This window comes from Phycodurus eques, chromosome 19 (genome assembly GCF_024500275.1).
Source record: "Phycodurus eques isolate BA_2022a chromosome 19, UOR_Pequ_1.1, whole genome shotgun sequence".
Lineage (NCBI taxonomy): Eukaryota > Metazoa > Chordata > Actinopteri > Syngnathiformes > Syngnathidae > Phycodurus > Phycodurus eques.
The window spans coordinates 15,592,465-15,611,232 of NC_084543.1; the positions used below are offsets into that span (position 1 = coordinate 15,592,465).

At 39.5% G+C, this 18,768-nt stretch overlaps 2 protein-coding genes across 10 annotated transcripts in view; one reads left to right on the forward strand and one right to left on the reverse strand.

The window, feature by feature from the left end:
- The window catches only part of LOC133418056 (growth arrest-specific protein 7-like), a 95,855-nt gene extending 82,134 nt beyond the window's left edge, over positions 1 to 13,721 (forward strand). For 2 of the 6 annotated variants that reach the window (XM_061706395.1, XM_061706398.1), the window contains 4 exons: positions 1,811 to 1,934; positions 8,643 to 8,722; positions 9,697 to 9,795; positions 10,163 to 13,718. In XM_061706395.1, coding sequence (XP_061562379.1) covers positions 1,811 to 1,934; positions 8,643 to 8,722; positions 9,697 to 9,795; positions 10,163 to 10,276 — 417 coding nt within the window. In that variant the 3' untranslated portion in view covers positions 10,277 to 13,718. Of the gene's footprint in view, positions 1 to 1,810; positions 1,935 to 8,642; positions 8,723 to 9,696; positions 9,796 to 10,162 lie in introns of all 6 variants that reach the window. The other 4 variants (XM_061706397.1, XM_061706393.1, XM_061706396.1 and 1 more) reach the window with 4 other exon arrangements.
- Positions 13,470 to 18,768, reverse strand: part of LOC133418053 (myosin-16) — a 75,333-nt gene continuing 70,034 nt past the window's right edge. For all 4 annotated transcript variants that reach the window (XM_061706390.1, XM_061706391.1, XM_061706389.1 and 1 more), the window contains 3 exons: positions 16,108 to 16,308; positions 15,491 to 15,637; positions 13,470 to 13,985 (listed from right to left, as the gene is read on the reverse strand). In XM_061706390.1, the coding sequence (XP_061562374.1) occupies positions 13,836 to 13,985; positions 15,491 to 15,637; positions 16,108 to 16,308 (498 nt within the window). In that variant the 3' untranslated portion in view covers positions 13,470 to 13,835. The remainder of the gene's footprint in view (positions 13,986 to 15,490; positions 15,638 to 16,107; positions 16,309 to 18,768) is intronic.

An 18,768-nucleotide genomic window follows, 5' to 3' on the forward strand; every position in this document is an offset into this window, starting at 1 on the left:
ATTTGCACGCCACACTCCAAACCTTTTCTCCTTACCTATATTCTGTAAACCTTAAATACTTTTCTAGAAAATTCAAAAGGCCTTCAACATGTTAATTTACCAAATTTGGAGGTGCTAGTCCCTAGGGAGAATACACCCTCTTGGAAGTTTTTGATCGGGTCTAAAGGTTGTCTGGTTTGTTATTGTTATTATTCACCTAATTGTCCTTTTGTTTGCTTTAGTAGCAGTTAATTTGTTGCTCTTTTCCAAACATTTGCTTTCAGCTCTTTTTCAGTGAGACGAGATAGAATTCATCTCACGTCAGGTTGTCTCAACGTTAATGTCAAAATCCCTTTTTCACACCTGTTTGCCTTTGGAGCGAGTATCAGACCCAGACTGACACTTGTGTAAAAAGCTCAGCATGTTTCACACTTGACTCTCATCTCCCACCATTGTTGTATGAAAAGCAATGCCACTGCCTGATTGATATCTTATGTGGCAGACTAGGCACTGATTCTGTCACTCAGAGGCATAGCCTGAATCCAGGGATGAGGGCTTGCTGTGTAAAATCCCACACGAGTGGCAATAGGCAACCTCCACTGGGTTCTGTGTAAACAGCAAATATGGCTTATTGAAAGACCTTCAGATGCGAGTATCCTAAATCAAAGAGAATAAATACATTGAATAAGCATTCACCAGAGCACAGACCTCCACCAACGCCAAACAAGTCCAAGCTTGTCTTCCTGAATTATTTGATTTAGTTTGAGAGATAGTTCCGTTTGCTAAATCTGATTGGTCAGGGCAACAATTTGCCCTAGTGGACTATAACAGTCTACAGCGAAAGTAAATTAGTTTTACATTACACTGTTTTTTTGTATGCTCACCAAAGTGAAAATATTGCTCAGCAGACGTGCCAGCCCTGTACACATTTTCCTTGACATCAGTTTTACAGGTTTTTGCATACTCCTTAAAGATCCCATATTTTGGCGATTTAGACCTCCATATAGTGACTTTTTAACATGGACTTAGTATAAAAGTGTCAGTTTCATTAAAAAAAAAAAAAAAAAAAAAAAACACCTTGGTTTTGTCATACGAGTGTCCACAAAAGGCCCCCCTGACAGCTACTTATGTTTGACCCAGTTTTGTATCCGCTTCATCCATCTTTAGCTAAGACCGCCCCTTTTCTTCTGATTGGTTGCCTCCGTGTAGCAGACACACTTGTGAAAGCACACGTTTGTTATGTTGACAGCGCTGGCTCGGGAGCGGAGAGGAAGGCGGAGATCTTTGCTAGAGACGAAGATAAGCTCGAGAAATTCAAATGTCCTGATTTGAGGCCTCTAGGCAGAAAAACGTCTAGAACTCAGGAATGCGTGGACGATTTTAATTCATATTTCACGTTTACTGAGGCACCATAGAGCCAATATTACATTGCAAATACTAGAAAAGGTTTGTTTGGTAAAATATGGGATCTTTAATTAAAGCTGAACTCTTATAATTAGCTGTAATGTCTGTCTTCCATTGATCTAATATTTCACAATGATTTCTGACAAATTAAAATTTGCTGGATCTTCCTTCTGGATCTGGGGGGTTTGCCCATACAGCAACCTTCCACAAAATGTATTGGAAATAAAGTAATTTTTTAGTTATACTTTTATTAGAAACAAAAACATAATCTCTAAGTGTGCATACACATACTGGATATTGTATTTGACTTACTACCTGCATTAAATTTTACCACATGTAGTAAGATAGATATTTAATCAGAGAGTAATCTGAAAAAAAAAATTTTTTGCTCATTTTTGTGTGTCCATAACACATGTACTCTTTTTAGGCTCGTAAAGCTCTGGCCGACAGACAGAAGGAGTTAGAATTGAAAACTCAGCAGCTGGAGATCAAACTCAACAACAAGACTGAGGAAGACATCAAGAAAGCCCGCAGGAAATCCACTCAAGCAGGTCAGAGGTCAAAATTATCAATCGGTTGTTTATTTTATTAGAGAGAGACCAGGGGTTAGGGTTAGTTTTTTAGACCAGTTTTTTTTTTTCTTTGCGTAATTGCTGCCAGCCTCTCATTCTGGTGACACAGTGGCAGCTAGTGTTTAACAAATATTTTGATTCCGTTCCTTTTATATCAAAACACTCTTCTTTTTTCCTACATATTACATCGATTTTTTTCTTTTCCTACATATTACATCGATCTATTCATTTTCCTCCGCTTCTCCGGGGTCGGGTCAGGGGGAAACAAACTCAGCAAAAAAGCCTGCTCCCCAGCCACTTCATGCAACTCTTCCGAGGGGATCCTGAGACTTTCCCAGGCCAGCCGGGAGAGACAGTCTCTCCAGCATGTCCTGGGTCGTCCTCAGTGCCTCCTCCCACTGGGCCGTGCCCAGAGCACCTCACCAGAGAGGTGTCCAGAAGGCATTTTAAATAGATGCCCCAGCCACCTCATCTGGCTCCTCTCGATGCGGAAGAGCAGCAGCTTTCTCAGCCTAACTCTAAGGGAGAGTCATGACACCCTGCAATGTAAACTCATTTCGGCCGCTTGTATTGGCGATCTTGTTCTTTCAGTCAAGACTCACAGCTTGTGACCATAGGTGAGGGTGGGAACATGTGTTTACTGCGAGTTAAACTTTTTTTCATCCTCTCCTGGCTATTTTGACCAGCTAAATGGTTTACCCTGGTGCTGCAGTCCATTATTTTCTGGACGTAAAAAAAAGATTCTAATGTCAAGTTTAAATTAGATTGTTGGCTCAGTGACAAACATTAAAGATTAAACTTTTGTAGCGCATAAGTGAGGACCCATAGTTGAAGGATACAGGTCAAAGGATTATTTTTCTTCCACAGTAAATAATCAAATGTGTCAAGCCAACATTTGCGCTTACCTTGCGACTGATCTCTACTGCCATCAAGAAGAGCTTAAGAATTCCTGCCCTAAACAGAGTTATACAGCTCCTGCCATTAACATTTTAGACTGTTTTTATACTGTTCACTATTCACTTATATACCAACTCTCCAAAGTGTGTGATTCTTTTCGATGAATGCCTCGCTAAAAAGTAGTGTATAAAGTATAAATGAGTGGGCAGTGGAACACAGTAAATGATTAGCAGTAACACTCATGCACGCAGTCTCTGCAGCATCCTGTTTTGTTTTAGACTGGTTGGGAACCACTGAGCTGTATTTTTCTTTTTACATGCGTCATCAACTTTATGAAAAAAATGCCATTATTTTTCTTTTTTTCTTTTTTTTATGGAGGATTGGCAGAGGAGGCTGTGTTTTAGCCCGTTTTATGGACAGAGGTTTGGGTGGAAGATGATACTCAAACTCATGCTTATGCATAATCTCCATCCCACTAAATCATTTACCGTATTTTCACGACCATAAGGCGCACTTAAAAGTCTTAAATTTTCTCCAAAATGGACGGACCGCCTTATTATGCGGCATGGCTTATGTGTGCACCGAGTTCCAACATCTATAAATGTTGTTGTGTGATGAGCGCTCCGCTTCACTTTTTTGTTTTTTTTTCGTTTTTTGTTTTTTTGACCGCTTGACTGCTTATACATGCTGCTTATACAGAGGAAAAGCGGACGTGTCTGAGGACAGCATGCGGACGTAAAGGGGGACGGGTGCGTAAAGGAGGGCGCTAAAGCCACGCCCCCAGTAGGTATATAGCGCCGGGTTGTGCATTGTGCAATACAACATCGGTTTGGCTAAGGACCCCCGAAAATGGCACCCAGAAGAGACAAGCTTACAAAGCACAGTTTAAACTGCAAGCTATTAGTTACGCGGAGGAACATGGGAATCAAGCAGCAGCGAGAAAATTCAAGATTGACGAATCCATGGTTCGCAAGGGGAGGAAGCAGGAAAACGAGCTTCGCCAAGTCAAGAAGACGAAGCTGAGTTTCCGCGAAAACAAGGCGAGGTGGCCTGAGTTGGAAGACCAACTCGAGCAATGGATTAATGAGCAAAGAACAGCCGGGAGAAGCGTCTCAAGTCACCATTTGACTGAGTGCAATAACCTTTCCATGTGCAGCAAGTGAGGAAGCTTGCCTTCATTCCGGGAGGCTTGACGAACCACTGGGCATCCGTGTAAACAGGGTGTGGAAAATGAAGTGAGCGGCGTGGGAGCCATGGATGACGGATGACGAACACAGCTTTACTAAGACTAGGAGGCAGCGCCGGGCGAGTTACGCCACAATTTGTGAATGGATTGTGGATGCTTGGGCTAACATGTCTGCTTGCACTGTTGCTTGAGCTTTCGTAAAAGCCGGCATCATTTCTGAGGAGCCGCACGGCAACGAGACTGACTCTGACGAGTATGAAAGAGAACCTGCCGTGTTTGATTGAGAACTTGCCCAGCTGTTCATTTCGGATACAGAAGATGAGGACTGTGATGGATTTGTGGATGACGATTGAGAAAAAAATAACGTGAGTAGATTGTTAAATACTTCAATAAAGTACAACCGAACTCAGTTTTGCTCCTGCTGCCTTTTTAAATACATTGTTTTAGCGTGCATGCATGCTACCGTATGTTTTAAGATAGCGTATGTTTTACCATGCCTGCGCCCAATAATAAGCCTTGTGTATGTGTTAAATACCGCAATAGATCCCGTAACTGAGACTGCACCATATGGTCATGAAAATACGGTAATCTATAATAAGGCTTGGGATTTGGAGCTAATGTTGCGGAATGAGCACATTTAAATCCATCCAGATTTCCCCAAAACAACTTCCGAATAAGTAGTAACTAAGTAACTAATACTTCCAGTACCTAGCTAGCTGCATATCAATTGATGTTATTTTACTAATATACTTATCCTTTAAGTACTGGATATTGAATTTACTGTATGCTCTGCTGTATGTTTTAGTTTCGCACCACACAGAGAAGCAGACCACACATACTGTATGCAGGCACGCAAGGAGAGACAGTCAAGGGGTGTGCAAATGGTGACTGTGCCCCTGAGTTTCAAGAGGGTTCAGTGCCTTTCTTGCTCAAGGGCACCTTGCCAGTTGTCAGCAAGCACACTAGCATCTCTCCAACCACTATTTGCAATTACATTTGTCCGCAGTGGTGTTGTGCTTTGAACCACAGAAGCTTCGAAATAAATCATTTTAAAGAAAAACACTCGGCCAAATAAACTCGCATAAATCGATAAAATCCAATCCATGTGATGTATTAAGTTTTTAAATTTGCAGGTTCTCTCCATGCTTACTCGTTTTCTGTAGGTAGTCCAGCTTCCTCTCATATTCCAAAAATGTGCACGTTAGGTTCATTGAAGACTCTAAATTGTCGATAGGTATTAATGTGTGTTGACCAGCACACCCCAGTGGATTGAAAAGAGGGACGTCTGCGCTGTTGTGGGCGGGATCACAGCCGACTTTCATCTTGTCCAGCTCCTCTCATTCCCTTTAAATGTGACACGCTAGAAGCACACTGACAGTCTTTGACATGGCGGAAGAACAAACTGATTTGCTCGAGTGCAGGAGATGGAAGCGTGCAAAGTACATTTATCCGGAATTGCAAGAATAAAATTCACCAAAATCAATTTAGACCAGTGGTGGTCTACCTACTGCGACTTAGACGTGGTCCCCGCAGGCGTAAGTTGTGACCGAATTGTCACATGCGCCGGGCATCAAAGGACACACCCTCGTTGCGCCAGTATCCCCAGCTTGTTGCAGCCAAATTGGCAAACACGCGCAGCGGGCCTTGCACTTGCACAAAGATCAAGATACTCGCGTTTTTGCACTCCGCTGCAGATCCGCTGTATGAGAAAATAGAGCCCACAATGTTAGAGTACAAATGTAATGTCAGTCCAGCCTAATAAACAGGCTACTTTGACACATGACTTGCGTAGCTTGCCAGGTGCATTTGAATTGCATTACATTTAAGAAAAAGTGTGTTGCTCAGAGGAAAAAGCAGATGTCGACTCTCTCTGCCATGTGATGTCATGACTCAGCCAGGCACCGACCACATGCTGTCACAAACAAGTGTGAAAAGCCTCCATCCAAACTGTCTCTGTGTGCGGACACAGAACACAGTCTTCCCTCCTCTGCGGCGCTTATGCAACCGAGGAGAAAAACAGCAGCAGTTGTTGATGCTGCTTGTAGAGTCTGCTTGCCTGCAATCACTCGAATGTGAGGGAAGAGGAGCAGAGACTGATGCCAAAACAACTACTGCGCTCAGTATCGTCCCACAACAAAGACTCATTATCCTATCATGCACTCACCGCACGTCATTTACTTATGCTCAGGTTTTCCCAACATCTATGTTATTCTCCCCTTTTGAGCCAGTTTTACTGTACTTCCTCTTTTTAGAAGCAGTTTCTGTAATCAGTGTTTTTCCAGTTTACTGTAATCCACCTTGTAAACACAATTTCATTCATGTTCTGCATCTCATTTTAAAAATTGAACTTTTTAAAAAATATTTAAATTGAAATATTTAACTTTGAACTAGCAGTGATTTTATTTTTAATTTTTTTGCTCAAGGGCTCATCCTAATCCCATTTCTTAAACAAAATCAGTGTGTTAAATTAAAAGTGCATTGTTGTTGACTTGTAAAGCAAGAATGAAATTAGCACAGATAGCACCACTAGCACAATTAAAAGAGAGGCCTGGGCTGGTTGTCATGGTAATGACCGCGACATAAAACACCTTATTTATTACAAGCCAGTTTTTTAACCATAATTATTATTACATAATGTCACATGTGATTTGTAAAAATTTCCTAGAAAAATCAGTGAGACCACAGTTATTGAAACTCAGTTTCACTGTGTTCTCTGTCACATGTGTGATGAATTGCTTTTATTAGTTTTGCTTTTCATTTTAATTCACTGGTTTTAATTATATAAATCGGTGTTTCTGTCATTCAAGCATTGACTCTCAAGCCACACATGAATATGGTGAGTTAACAATCGAGTAAAACAAGGTCGTCATGGTTTTAAAATGGAGCACATTTCAATTAAAAAAAAAAAAAAAAAAAAAAAGGTTATGGAATAAAAATGGTTTTAAAATGAAGTAAATTTAAGTTGAAATTAGTAGATGGTATAAATTTGGTTCTGATTAATGAAAATGTGTTTTAAAATTCAAAAACTCCTACAAAAACTACTTTCCCCAGTGACTATGATAGTGTAAAAAGCAAATACAGACAGATGCTGTAGCCTCGCTGTCAGTTTTTGGTTTTGTTTTGGGGGGTGATAAGCTTAAGTTGTTAGAAGTGTAAACCAAGTTTTTATTATAATATTAAAGTTCACGATGATTATATAAGTTGTGTTATAAAGTGGTAATTGAATTGGAGTGCATTATATTGAGAGATGTTATACTTACATACAGGTTACATAAATTGGACAGTACGTAGTGGTGATATTATTTGACCTTATTGTTTTTCTGTCTTCGTGATTAACAGATATTGCAGGTAAGACTGCATTAATAAGATGACTTGACTTGAGTATTTGCTTGATTCTTGAAGGGTGAGCCTTGATATTTATATGAGATTTGCATGTTTGACTTAATCCCCTCTGGTTTAAAGAAAAAACAAAAGAAAGAAAATAGCCTCCATACTAAATACATAAATATAAATATATATTCGTCATCATTTGTATGACATCATGAATGCAACTTTTACTGCAATCCTCAATTGTGTGAAGAAGAAATAATACTGAAAATTATTGTGGGGAATGTCTTCAATTGCCATAGTTGTATTCTATCCTCACCTAGTGGACACGCACTGTAATACACTTATTTATTGTAAACTACCAAGTAGTGTGTGTGTTTATTTATTCATGATTATTTTATATATATTATTTTATTAAGGGAAATAAAATCCAAACCTATCTGGGTATTTATACCCCCTGAACCTAAAAAGTTGTTTTGCCACCCTTGGCAGCAATAACTGAACTCAAGCGTTTACAATATATGGTTATTACTCTTTGGCCTTGGTGTGTGGAATTTTGTCCCCCTCATTTTTGCAGAATTGTTTTCTCTAAGTCATATTGAAGTTTTGTTTTAGCATGAACTACCCATTTGAGGTCCTACGACAGACAACTAAATAGGGGTGAAGTCTGGCCACTCTAAAACCTTAATTGTATTTTGTGGACTTACTGGTATGTTTTGCTTCATTTTCCTTCTGCATAACCCAAGAGCACTTGAGGGCACAAAGTGATGGCCGGACATTCGGTTGCAAGATTTTCTTGTCGACCGCAGAATTCATTGTTCCATTAATCACAGCAAGTCATCCAGGCCCTGGTGAGGCAAAGCAGCCCCAGACCATCGCACCACCGTGGTTGACTGTTGGCTTGGGGTTGCACAGAGAAGTCAACTCTTTTTGACATCTTGGAGCCTACTTCACTTTGTCAGACATGTAGTTCTTAAGTAATTTCTCGATTCAACAAATATGGCAGTAATCGAGCCTGGGGTTGGCTAGTAAAAATTAACTGAGCTTTCCAAAAACTGTGGGTGACCAGTTAACTCGTGTTTTAACAAAAGAGGAGGGGGCAGATAGGTTTGGATGTTTTCCTGTAATAAATATCAGCACTTAGATTCTGCATTTTGTATTTGATTTAGCTTTGTGAGCTCTATGACGTTGTCTGAAACACAAGTGTGCTGAATATGCAAATGTTAAATTATACATTTGTGTTTGTGCATCTATGTTTTTGTTGATGTTGTTAATAGGAGATGAGCTCATGCGCTGCGTGGACCTATACAACCAGTCACAGTCCAAATGGTTTGAGGAGATGGTCACCACCAGTCTGGTGAGTGAGCAGGTTTTGTTAGTTTGTGCACCACCAGATTTGAGAACGTAAATAATTACAGCATTTGAATTTACTGACCATAACATTGGCTATGGTAGTCTTTCTAATGTTTTGTTAAACTATTAGATACATGAGTGCGTCAGAAGATTAGACACAGATCTCGGTTAGATTGCAGTTGCACACCACTGCAAACTAAAACCACAGAAATGTTTGTATTTTGTTTTTAATTAATACTTCTCTGATGGTCTAAACATTATTTTTTAAAACAGTTATTACTGATACGGATATTTTAATATGTCTTGTACTGGATATCATTGGATTATACAGGTGTACCTAATGGACTGTCCAGTGTGCGTATTAGGCTATGAAAATTACTTTAAAATAACGTAATTTCAGCTATGATATGCATTATTTTATTTTTATTTATTTTCTTTCATTAGCAAATCAAATCATTAAATCAAATGTTATTTACATAGCACTTTTTATACATAAAAAAATACAACCCAAAGAGGTTCACAGGGATAAAAACAGACAATTAATATAGCAGGAAATATACCAAAACCCACCCTTCCCATCCCCACATACAGTATAAAAAATAAATGTAAAATAAATTTTAAAAAATGATGCTAGAGAGCCAATAGGCCTCAAATTGCTACAGTCGTTTAGAACTGTTATTTATCAGTACTGCAATACTTCCTGTATTTAGTTTCTAAATATCCATCTCGCTATTCACATGATTAGCAATAAAAGTGTCATGGCCATACTGTTGTAAATATAAACACCACAAAGCATGAGTCCAATGTCTCTTACAGGAAAAAAAAATATATATTAATCCAATACATTTACATATACATATAATACAATGTAATGTATACCAGTGTATATTATTAAAGGACACAAGCTTTGTCAAGCACATTCTCTATATCAGTGGTATCAGTCGACCAACCTTTTTGAAACTGATCCTTACTCTCCAGGAGTTGGAGCGGCTGGAGTTGGAGCGAGTGGAGATGATCCGGCAGCACTTGTGTCAGTACACCACATTACGACATGAAACGGATATGTTCAAACAAAGCGTAAGTTGGTATAAACCAGTCCTAAAAATACATAAGATGACACTAATTGCTGTACATCATCCATAAACCTATTGATTATGAATAAAAGCAGTGGAACAGCAGGCGATAATTGTTATGCATTATGTGATGCTGTCATTAGTGTGGGGACTTGTGTTTTAAAGGGAACATATTATGGGAAGTTGACTTTTTAACGTATAGAAATAGTTGGGTTTCTCAAGTACCTGCCCACTCAGCAAGTACTGTGAGGCAGATGTGCTAACCAGTCGACGACCGTGCCGCCTGGAAAAGAAATAATTTTTCCATAATCCAGTTGTCTCCTTGAAGACATTCTAATGCAACAATTGACTGCTGTTTCTGTATTGTCCAGACGATGGAGCCGGTGGACCAGCTGTTACAGTGTGTAGACCCCGCCAAAGACAGAGAGCTGTGGGTGCAGGAGAACAAGACCGGAGACATCAGGCCTGTGGACATAGAGATATAAACTGTACTGGACAGGTCTGCTCACCTTGCAGTCCCACCGACATGTCTGCCTGACGGAGGGTGTTCAACAGCGTGCTGGATCACTAATGCAGCAATGATCCTTTTATGACCTTTAACAAAGAGTGGAGGTGTGTGTGTGTGTGTGTGTGTGTGTGTGTGTGTGTGTGTGTGTCAAGAACCTGCTGACGATGATGAAGTCAATTTCGAGGTCAAACTAAGCCAACTTCGTCTTTCTTTCATTCTGCAAGGAAAGCAATTGTACACCTAAACGATGCAAGACTTTGTCTAAAAGATGAAGAAAGACCATCAGTGAACAGTGTACAGATGTTAAATTGCTCTTTGTCATGCTGCAGTTTAAAAGCTGCTGTTTTTAATGTGCTTTTGTTCTGTGTGATAGTTATGGCTGACGTAATATCATTGTACGCCACATGCAAGTACTGACCCTCGCGCCTCTCTCTATTGCAATACGGTCCTGCAAGTATTCTATGTTGATACAGTATGCGATGATGGATACAACCATTAACCATAAAATATTTACATTATGTTTAAACTGATGTGTTTTTGATTAGCGATTTCATTTGGACTGCCACCACATTCCTTCATTCATTTTCCGTACCGCTTATGCTGAATAGGGTCATGGGCGTGCTGGAGCCTATCCCAGCTATCTTCGGACGAGAGGCAGGTTACACCCTGGCCTGGTCGCCAGCCAATCGCAGATCACATAATAAACAAACAACTCACTCACATTCACACCTACAGCAATTTAGAGTCTTCAATTAACCGACCACGCATGTTTTTGGGATGTGGGAGGAAACCGGAGTACATAGAGAAAAAACCCACGCAGGCACGGGGAGAACACGCAAACTCCACACAGGCGAGGCCAGATTCTAACCCGGGTCCTCAGAACTGTGAGGCAGATGTGCTAACCAGTCGTCCACCATTCCCTGCCACCACATATTAGCTGGTTTTCAAAAGTGATACTTATTTTGAAAGAGGTTCAAAACAAATACTGTAATTTCTTGTCTGTAATATGCATTTTTGTTTTTCAAAATAAATCATCAAAAAGTCAAAAGAGCGTATTACTGCGTACATTGGTGTAAGGAAAAAGAAAAAAAATATTTAATTTTCTATAAACATATATGGATTGAATATATAATGGAATTTGAGTAATCCACGTCAGTTACTGATCTGTAAATTGAGGAAAGGGTGCAGTTATTACCAGATTATTATGATAGTCTTATTAATGGATTCTTTGCATTTGTAAATGTACTTGTTCAATTTAAAATATTTTTTAAAGGCAAGTCCAAATTATATAAATATTATCATTCCTAGACCAAAAAACAACTTGACACTCCATAGAATGGTTGTTCTGTATTTGTGATGTTAAAAAAAAACAGATCAGTATCCTGTTTTTGCCCATTGACTGATGTGGTCAATGGTGTCAGTATGTAGCCAGAATTGCTAATGGTTGCAATAGATGTTGAAGCAAATTAATACATTTTTACAATTCCTGTAATTAGCCATGGAAAATGTGATTAGAAAAGTGTCGACTGCAAAATAAAAATCTGTGTTTCAAAACTTTTTGGAATTTGGAAAGTCTGAAACTTGCAATTTTACAGCCATTGTTGGTCAAATTCAAGAAGGAATTTATTTCTAATGGATATGCTTTTATTATGATCAGGGACCATGGTTACACCTGTGTGATAAGCAATACTCTAGAAGGCTGAAGGATGTAAAAAAAAAAACAATAAAACAACAACCTATACAAAGTTGTTTTTGCAACTCCTCTTTGTCATTAATTGCCCACTAGAGCTGGTATAAAGTGCATCTCAATAAATTGGAATATCATGAAAAACACGATTTCAGTAGTTCAATGCACAAAGTGAAACATATATACAGTATAATGAACCTGCATAGAGTGACATTTATTTTTAAATACTTTTATTGTAATTTTGATGATAATGATCATAGTTTACTGCTAACAATCTGAACAACTTAGGATACATAACTACTTTAAAATCGGAATTTGGTATTAGGTATGCAAATGGGCCTTCTGAAAACAATTTTCCAATGTTTAATGAATTAATATAACAAGTTTTGCTTTTTGAATTAAAGTAGTGAAATAAGTAAAACTTTTCGAATATTATTTAGATGCACTTGTACATCAATTGTGAGTATACATTAATACGCAAATTTTTATTTTTTGATGAATTAGGTGAGCTTAACACACTTATGAACGACGTGTGTGTTGTCATGGTGAGGTGTTTTCTGTGTTATATTACAACTTCCAAATAGCAAAACACAAAAGTCAGATTGGGTGACAACATTTAACAACTCAAAGTACGTCTTTTACCACCCCCCCCAAAAAAACTAATAAATAAATAAAATTTCACATTCAACTATAAAATGGGATTGAAGACTAAATTGCCCGTAGGTGTGAATGTACGCGCGAATGGTTGTTTGTTTATATGTGCCCTGTGATTGGCTGGCGATCAGTTCGGGGTGTACCCCGCCTCTCGCCCGAAGACAGCTGGGATACGCTCCAGCACCCCCCGCGACCCTTGTGGGGATAAAGCGGTACAGACAATGGATGGATGGAACTATAAAATGGTTTATTACAGTCAAAGGCAGTGATAGGAAATGTGTGTAAAAGTAAAATATAGAAACTCTATTTAATATTTTTCGGTAAACTAGAAACCCACGTGGATAGCACCTTATGTCAAACTAATACAAACTGCCCTGAGACATTGATTAGTCATTTTTTATGAATGAGTCTCATGATGTGTATTTTTCACTTGGTGGAGATACATTGCATTGTTGGGGAATAGAAGTGGCCCCAATGCTGTTTAAGAAATGTTTCAATGAATGAAAATACAAATTGTATTAAGTCAGTTAACAATGATATAGTCACTTTCTATCCAGATGGTAGTTCATTATGTTGTTTTAAATGAGACATCCAAATATTATTAATTGATTAACCAGATGGCTTTTGTTGTCTACGTTTTGTTTTGTTAGCTTACCCAACAGCTTAGACATATTCAGTAACATGTTATTACACGTTAGTTGCATTTTAAACCAATATGTCAAGAATGGCCAAAAATAATTTTAGCTGATCAACGGTCTACAACTGATATATGAAGTGCTACTTATAGTATATTTATTAACACAACTGCAGAGAGCACCAGGCATTTCTTATGTGTAAGGTGTTTATTTATTCAAGATAAGAGAACAACACGCTCTGCAATTAACTGGGGCGTGTATTAGAGCATTATATGAGGAAACACAGTATAAAGATATAATCTGTTTTAACACACCATTCAATATCACTATCAATATATGCAGCAGTTACTGGATAAGATGAAGTGTGTTAAAAATGTGTAGTTCATGACAAATGAAGGAGTGCACAATTAAATGCTGGGGTTTTGTTTATAATGTGATGGTGAAGTAAAAATTAAATTTCTGTCCAACTGAACTATAAAGACTTCATAATGTTTGAGTGTGATCTCTTCAAGTGGCATCAAGGTGTGATTGACTTCACATCAAAGAAAACGGCGCTCTTTCTAGTCGATCATGAGTTTCTTGAGGGAATTGAGATAAGACGGGATTAGGGAGCTGACAGACTCGTCGTCGTTGAGGATCTTCTCAACTCGGCCCTCTGAGCCCACGGAGCTGGGCGACCGTACCAGACCTGGGTATGGGGTGCTGTAACCCTGCAGGTGGGCGGAAAAAACATACAAAAGGTAATTACTAGGTGTAAAATGAACATTCCAAACTAGATCTTTTATCCACTGGGTACAGAACTCTTCCCCAAAACCACACATCCACATCAGTGCCCTAATTCTTCTAAACCTCTCAGCAACCTTTGACATCATCTCCCACTACATTCTCCTCACTCGCCTTTCCACTGACCTTGGTTTCACCAGAATGGTTCTCTCCTGGTTCCATTCCTACATACAGTATCTAACAGACAGCAGTTTGTCTCTGTCAATGGCTCCCACTCAACCCAGTCAACCATGGTGTACCTCAAGGCTTTGTACTCGGTCCCCTTCGCTTCACTATTTACATGATTCCCCTGGGAAAAATAATTCGCCAGCATCGTCTGAATTTCCATTGCTATGTTGACGATACACAACCGTATCTGAGCACGTCACCAACCACCCTCCTCCCTCCTTGGTCCAGCGTCACAGCCCTTACCTTATGGAGCTCTCTGAACTCCCATGTGGATTTGGCAGGCGCAAACATTGGACAGATTCAAATATGCACTCAAACCCTCATTCACCCTGGCCATTGGCACGTAGTTTGGTTGTTCTGTTCTTGTCTCTTTCTTGATCATGTTTTTGTTGTTTCTATGTGATTGTTTATGTAAAGCGTTCTTGATTTTCATGTAAGGCGCTATATAAGATAAAGTTATTACTCTTATTATTATTAACCCCAGGTTTTCGGGAAATGTACAGGAGGTCCTGGGTTTCTGTTCTTTATGGTGGCAATGCAACTTTAATTTGTACGTAAGTCAGAACACGCCATAGTCTATCACTTATACATGCTAAGTAATGAAGTCATAATTACAGTAAACAGTAAATATTTTGAATGAAAAACTCTTCTAAGGCCAATAATATTAACATGAAATAATCAAATGGCAAACATCAGTGGCAACTGAGCATGCCTTCATATACGACGTAGTCTTCCGCATAATCAGTTTGAATATTTGTATGGTAAAAAAAAACCACCTCCACACAATAAATACAATACTAAAGAATGAAAAACAGTGAGCATGTAGTAACTGAGCATGTCTTCTTGCACCATGTGATGACATAGTCTTACGCTACTCCGTCCATTAGCCGTAGTAAACTGAGGACATCGAGGAGTTTATTTCTGTATTAAGTCAAAGTACGACAATGATAAAAAATGTCTAACATTAAATAAACAAATTAGGACCTTGCATAATTATGTCGTAAACTACACACTAAGGTGGGATATGTCCAAATTACAGCCCAGGTGGTCATTTGCAGCCCGCCGTTGATGTTTATTTTTTATTATTTTTTTTGTGTTTTTTAGTTTTTACAAATTTGACACAACCTGCAAAGTGGCCGTTGTATCCTTCAATTTCTCTGTATGTGGCCCTCAAAGAAAAAAGATTAGACAATCCTGCTCTAAAGCAGAACACCATCAACCATAAACATCACATTTTTGCAAGTTGAGGGCTGTAAATACATACTGAGGAGTATCCCTTGCTGAAGCTGCCTCTCTTCTTGATCCTTATCTTTGTAAGTGCTGATTCGGCGATGTCAGCTCGTTCCTCAGCATCATCCAGCTCATGGACTGTCTTCCTGTACTTGGCCAAGTTCATGTTGGCTTGCTCCTCCTGCATCGTTTGTGAGTAATCAAAACCTGTCAGAATATAATTCGATTCTGCTATGGTGTCGTAAAGACACAATTAAAACTACAACTAAAAAAAAATAGCAAAATTACAGGATGGAGGTACATTTTCAAAATGTATCCGTTAGTTTCGGGATTTTGTCATGGAAAATTTGGATTTGAGAAATGGTGAATTTGAGGTGACTTTATTTTATGAACCAATAATTTCTGGAGTTTTATCATAGAAAATGAGAAATTCTTCAAAAGCTTTTTTTTCAAGTTTACTGTAAGTTATAAGCAGTTTGAATTGGTTGAGACATGGTGAATGTAAGGTAATTAATTAATTAATTTAAAAAATAAATCCATTAAAAGTAATTTTTATCTCAGGTGGAAATCTGTGGATGCCCAGATGTTCCGAAAGAGCTGAACATTTTGAGTTTGAATGGTCCGAATCTATATACTAAAAAAGACACATACAGCCTCTTCGACTTGTCTCTTGTAAGCCTTCATCTTGTTCTGAAGCCTCTCCACTAGCTCCTGCATTCTCAGCTGGTTCTTCTGGTCCTCCTCAGACTGAAAGACCAACTCCTTGAGCCGACGTTCATTCTTCCTCAGTGTCTTCACCGTCTCGGCGTGTCGCTTCTGCTCGGACTCCAGCTCGAGCTCCAACTCCTTTACCTACAACACATGACATTAAACAAACTATTCAATTACAGCATGTGGCAACAGAGGGCATTGATGCTCCTGTACTGCTATTTCCAGCAATTTAATCTTTATAATTCTCTTTTCTTTCCAATCACCTCCTCTGTCAGAGTTATACAACAAAACCCAAACCACAAAAGAGTTATTTCCTTGCCATGCTGGCACAGACATATTGGATATTCACATCTGTTTTTTAATACATACACCTCGCTCTGTGCAGCACAGTGCATGATAACACAGCAAGGAGCATCTGGGTTTCCAATCTGCCATTTTAGGCCTTTCTATGTGCTGTTTGCATGGTACTTCTGTGCATTTGTCCTTTTTCACAATTTAAAGCCATTCCCAGGTGTCTGAAGAACATCCAGCCCGAACTGTGTCACATTTTTGTACTCCTTCACTGGGGTTCCAGTACACTTTGATACTAGACGCATTGCTGCCCGTTTATTGCTTGGCAGGGAATTTTCCACCATCTTCTTTGTGACCACAAAGGAATTAAAAGTGTAGAAATGATAAGGCCAATTAAAAAAAAACTGAAAACAGTTTATATGCAGTTGCAGCACACACCACCATACAGCACCATATTGCGTTTAATGTTTATGTTGTTTGTCTTGCTGGTATGGTATGATGGTAGCCTTTATATTGCTGACCCAGCTATCGCCATTCTGCCTAAACCCACATAGTGGCAATGGCTGATCAGGATTTACCGATATAAACAATGCTGATCTGTACCGCACGGCATACTCGCACTTAACAACTTGGATGGAGAAATCTTGCATGGACACAGAGAATAACATCTTAAACAATTTAGATTGGTTGAGAGTTGGTAAAGTCCCGATAGAGAAGATTTTCAGTGCCAAGCGAGTTAGAGACTACAAGAATAAATACAGTATACAGGAAGTCCTCGAGTTACGGCATACTCGACCGACGACGTTTTGACTTTACGACGCCCATGCCTCGTCCGCCATTTTGTCCCAGCACCATAGTGTTTCTGCTTAGCTAGTGTATAGTGCTTGTCTGTGTTTGTGTGCCGGGAGTATCTTTGCCTTTTTTCACACTCTCAGCAGTAATGGTAAGTACAGCATCTTATTATTTTTATTTTAATGTATTTTAGTTTCTTTATACGAAGAGCTGGGTGGTGGCAACAATAAAGTCACGACGCACCGATTTCTTGCTTTAATGGCTTTATTAGCTCCTCTGCACATTCAACGTCAACGGGTCCTCCGCTAATCGCTACTCTTCCCCGGTCGCCGTCACTACACTTACTACTGTACACACTTGCACCGGCGCGCACTCCTTCCTCTTTCACAGTTCCGCCGGACGACGCCTGCGCAGTCCCGTCTCATTCACACATCGACGCACACACCCACACACACTGAGCTTGCTGTCACAATCACGTGGGACAATACCCGTAACAGAAGTATTTCGCCGTAAATTTCGACTTTTACGGTGAAATCCGACTTCCGCGGAAAATCGTTTTACATCGCCAGCGTAGGAACGGAACTCGTTCGTAAATCGAGCATTTCCTGTATAGTGCTTTATCTACACCATCACAGTGCCCAAAGCGCTTTACAAAGCCTCACATTCACACACACATTCATAAACCAATGGGCGAACTGCTGTCATGCAAGGCACTGCCAGCCCCACTGGGAGCAAATTAGGGTTCAGTGTCTTGCCCAAGGGCACTTCGACATGAGGATGGACAGTCGTAGCAGGGAATTGAACCTGTTCTACCTACTGAGCCCAAGCCACCCTAAAATAATCCCCTTGGTATCGCAAGACAAGTCCAGATCTGTGTGACAGACCACCAAGGACTCCACTAAAAGAGGTTTGATGAAGATCTGATACTGTACTTCAAAATAAAAGTGTCTGAAAACTGCATATTTTTCTGTCATTACCCCTGACTGAAAAGAATCTGTTAAAAAAAAAATCTATGAGATATGTATGTGTTAAATACAGAAATAGACCCCGTAACTGAGATTGTGCTTTTTAATACGGTGTACCTTATGGTCGTGAAAATACGGTAGGTATTCCTGGGCATACACTGTATGATTTTAGAGACATTGTTTTTCACACAGTGCGGGTTTATTGACTGCGATGGAAAATCAAAGCTAATGATTGAAGTACAGTGGAACCTCAATTTAACGGACTAATTGGGGGGAGGGTTCATACGTTAAATGTAATTGTCCATTAAATTGAAGCTGTTTTTTCTTGGCCTAAAACCACCACTACAGTAAAGAATTATTGTACTTTTGTTTTTTAAAAACACCCAGTACAGAATACCATCCATCCATTTTCTGAGCCGCTTATCCTCACTAGGGTCGCGGGCATGCTGGAGCCTATCCCAGCTGTCATCAGGCAGGAGGCAGGGTACACCCTGAACTGGTTGCCAGCCAATCGCAGGGCACATACAAACAGACAACCATTCGCACTCACATG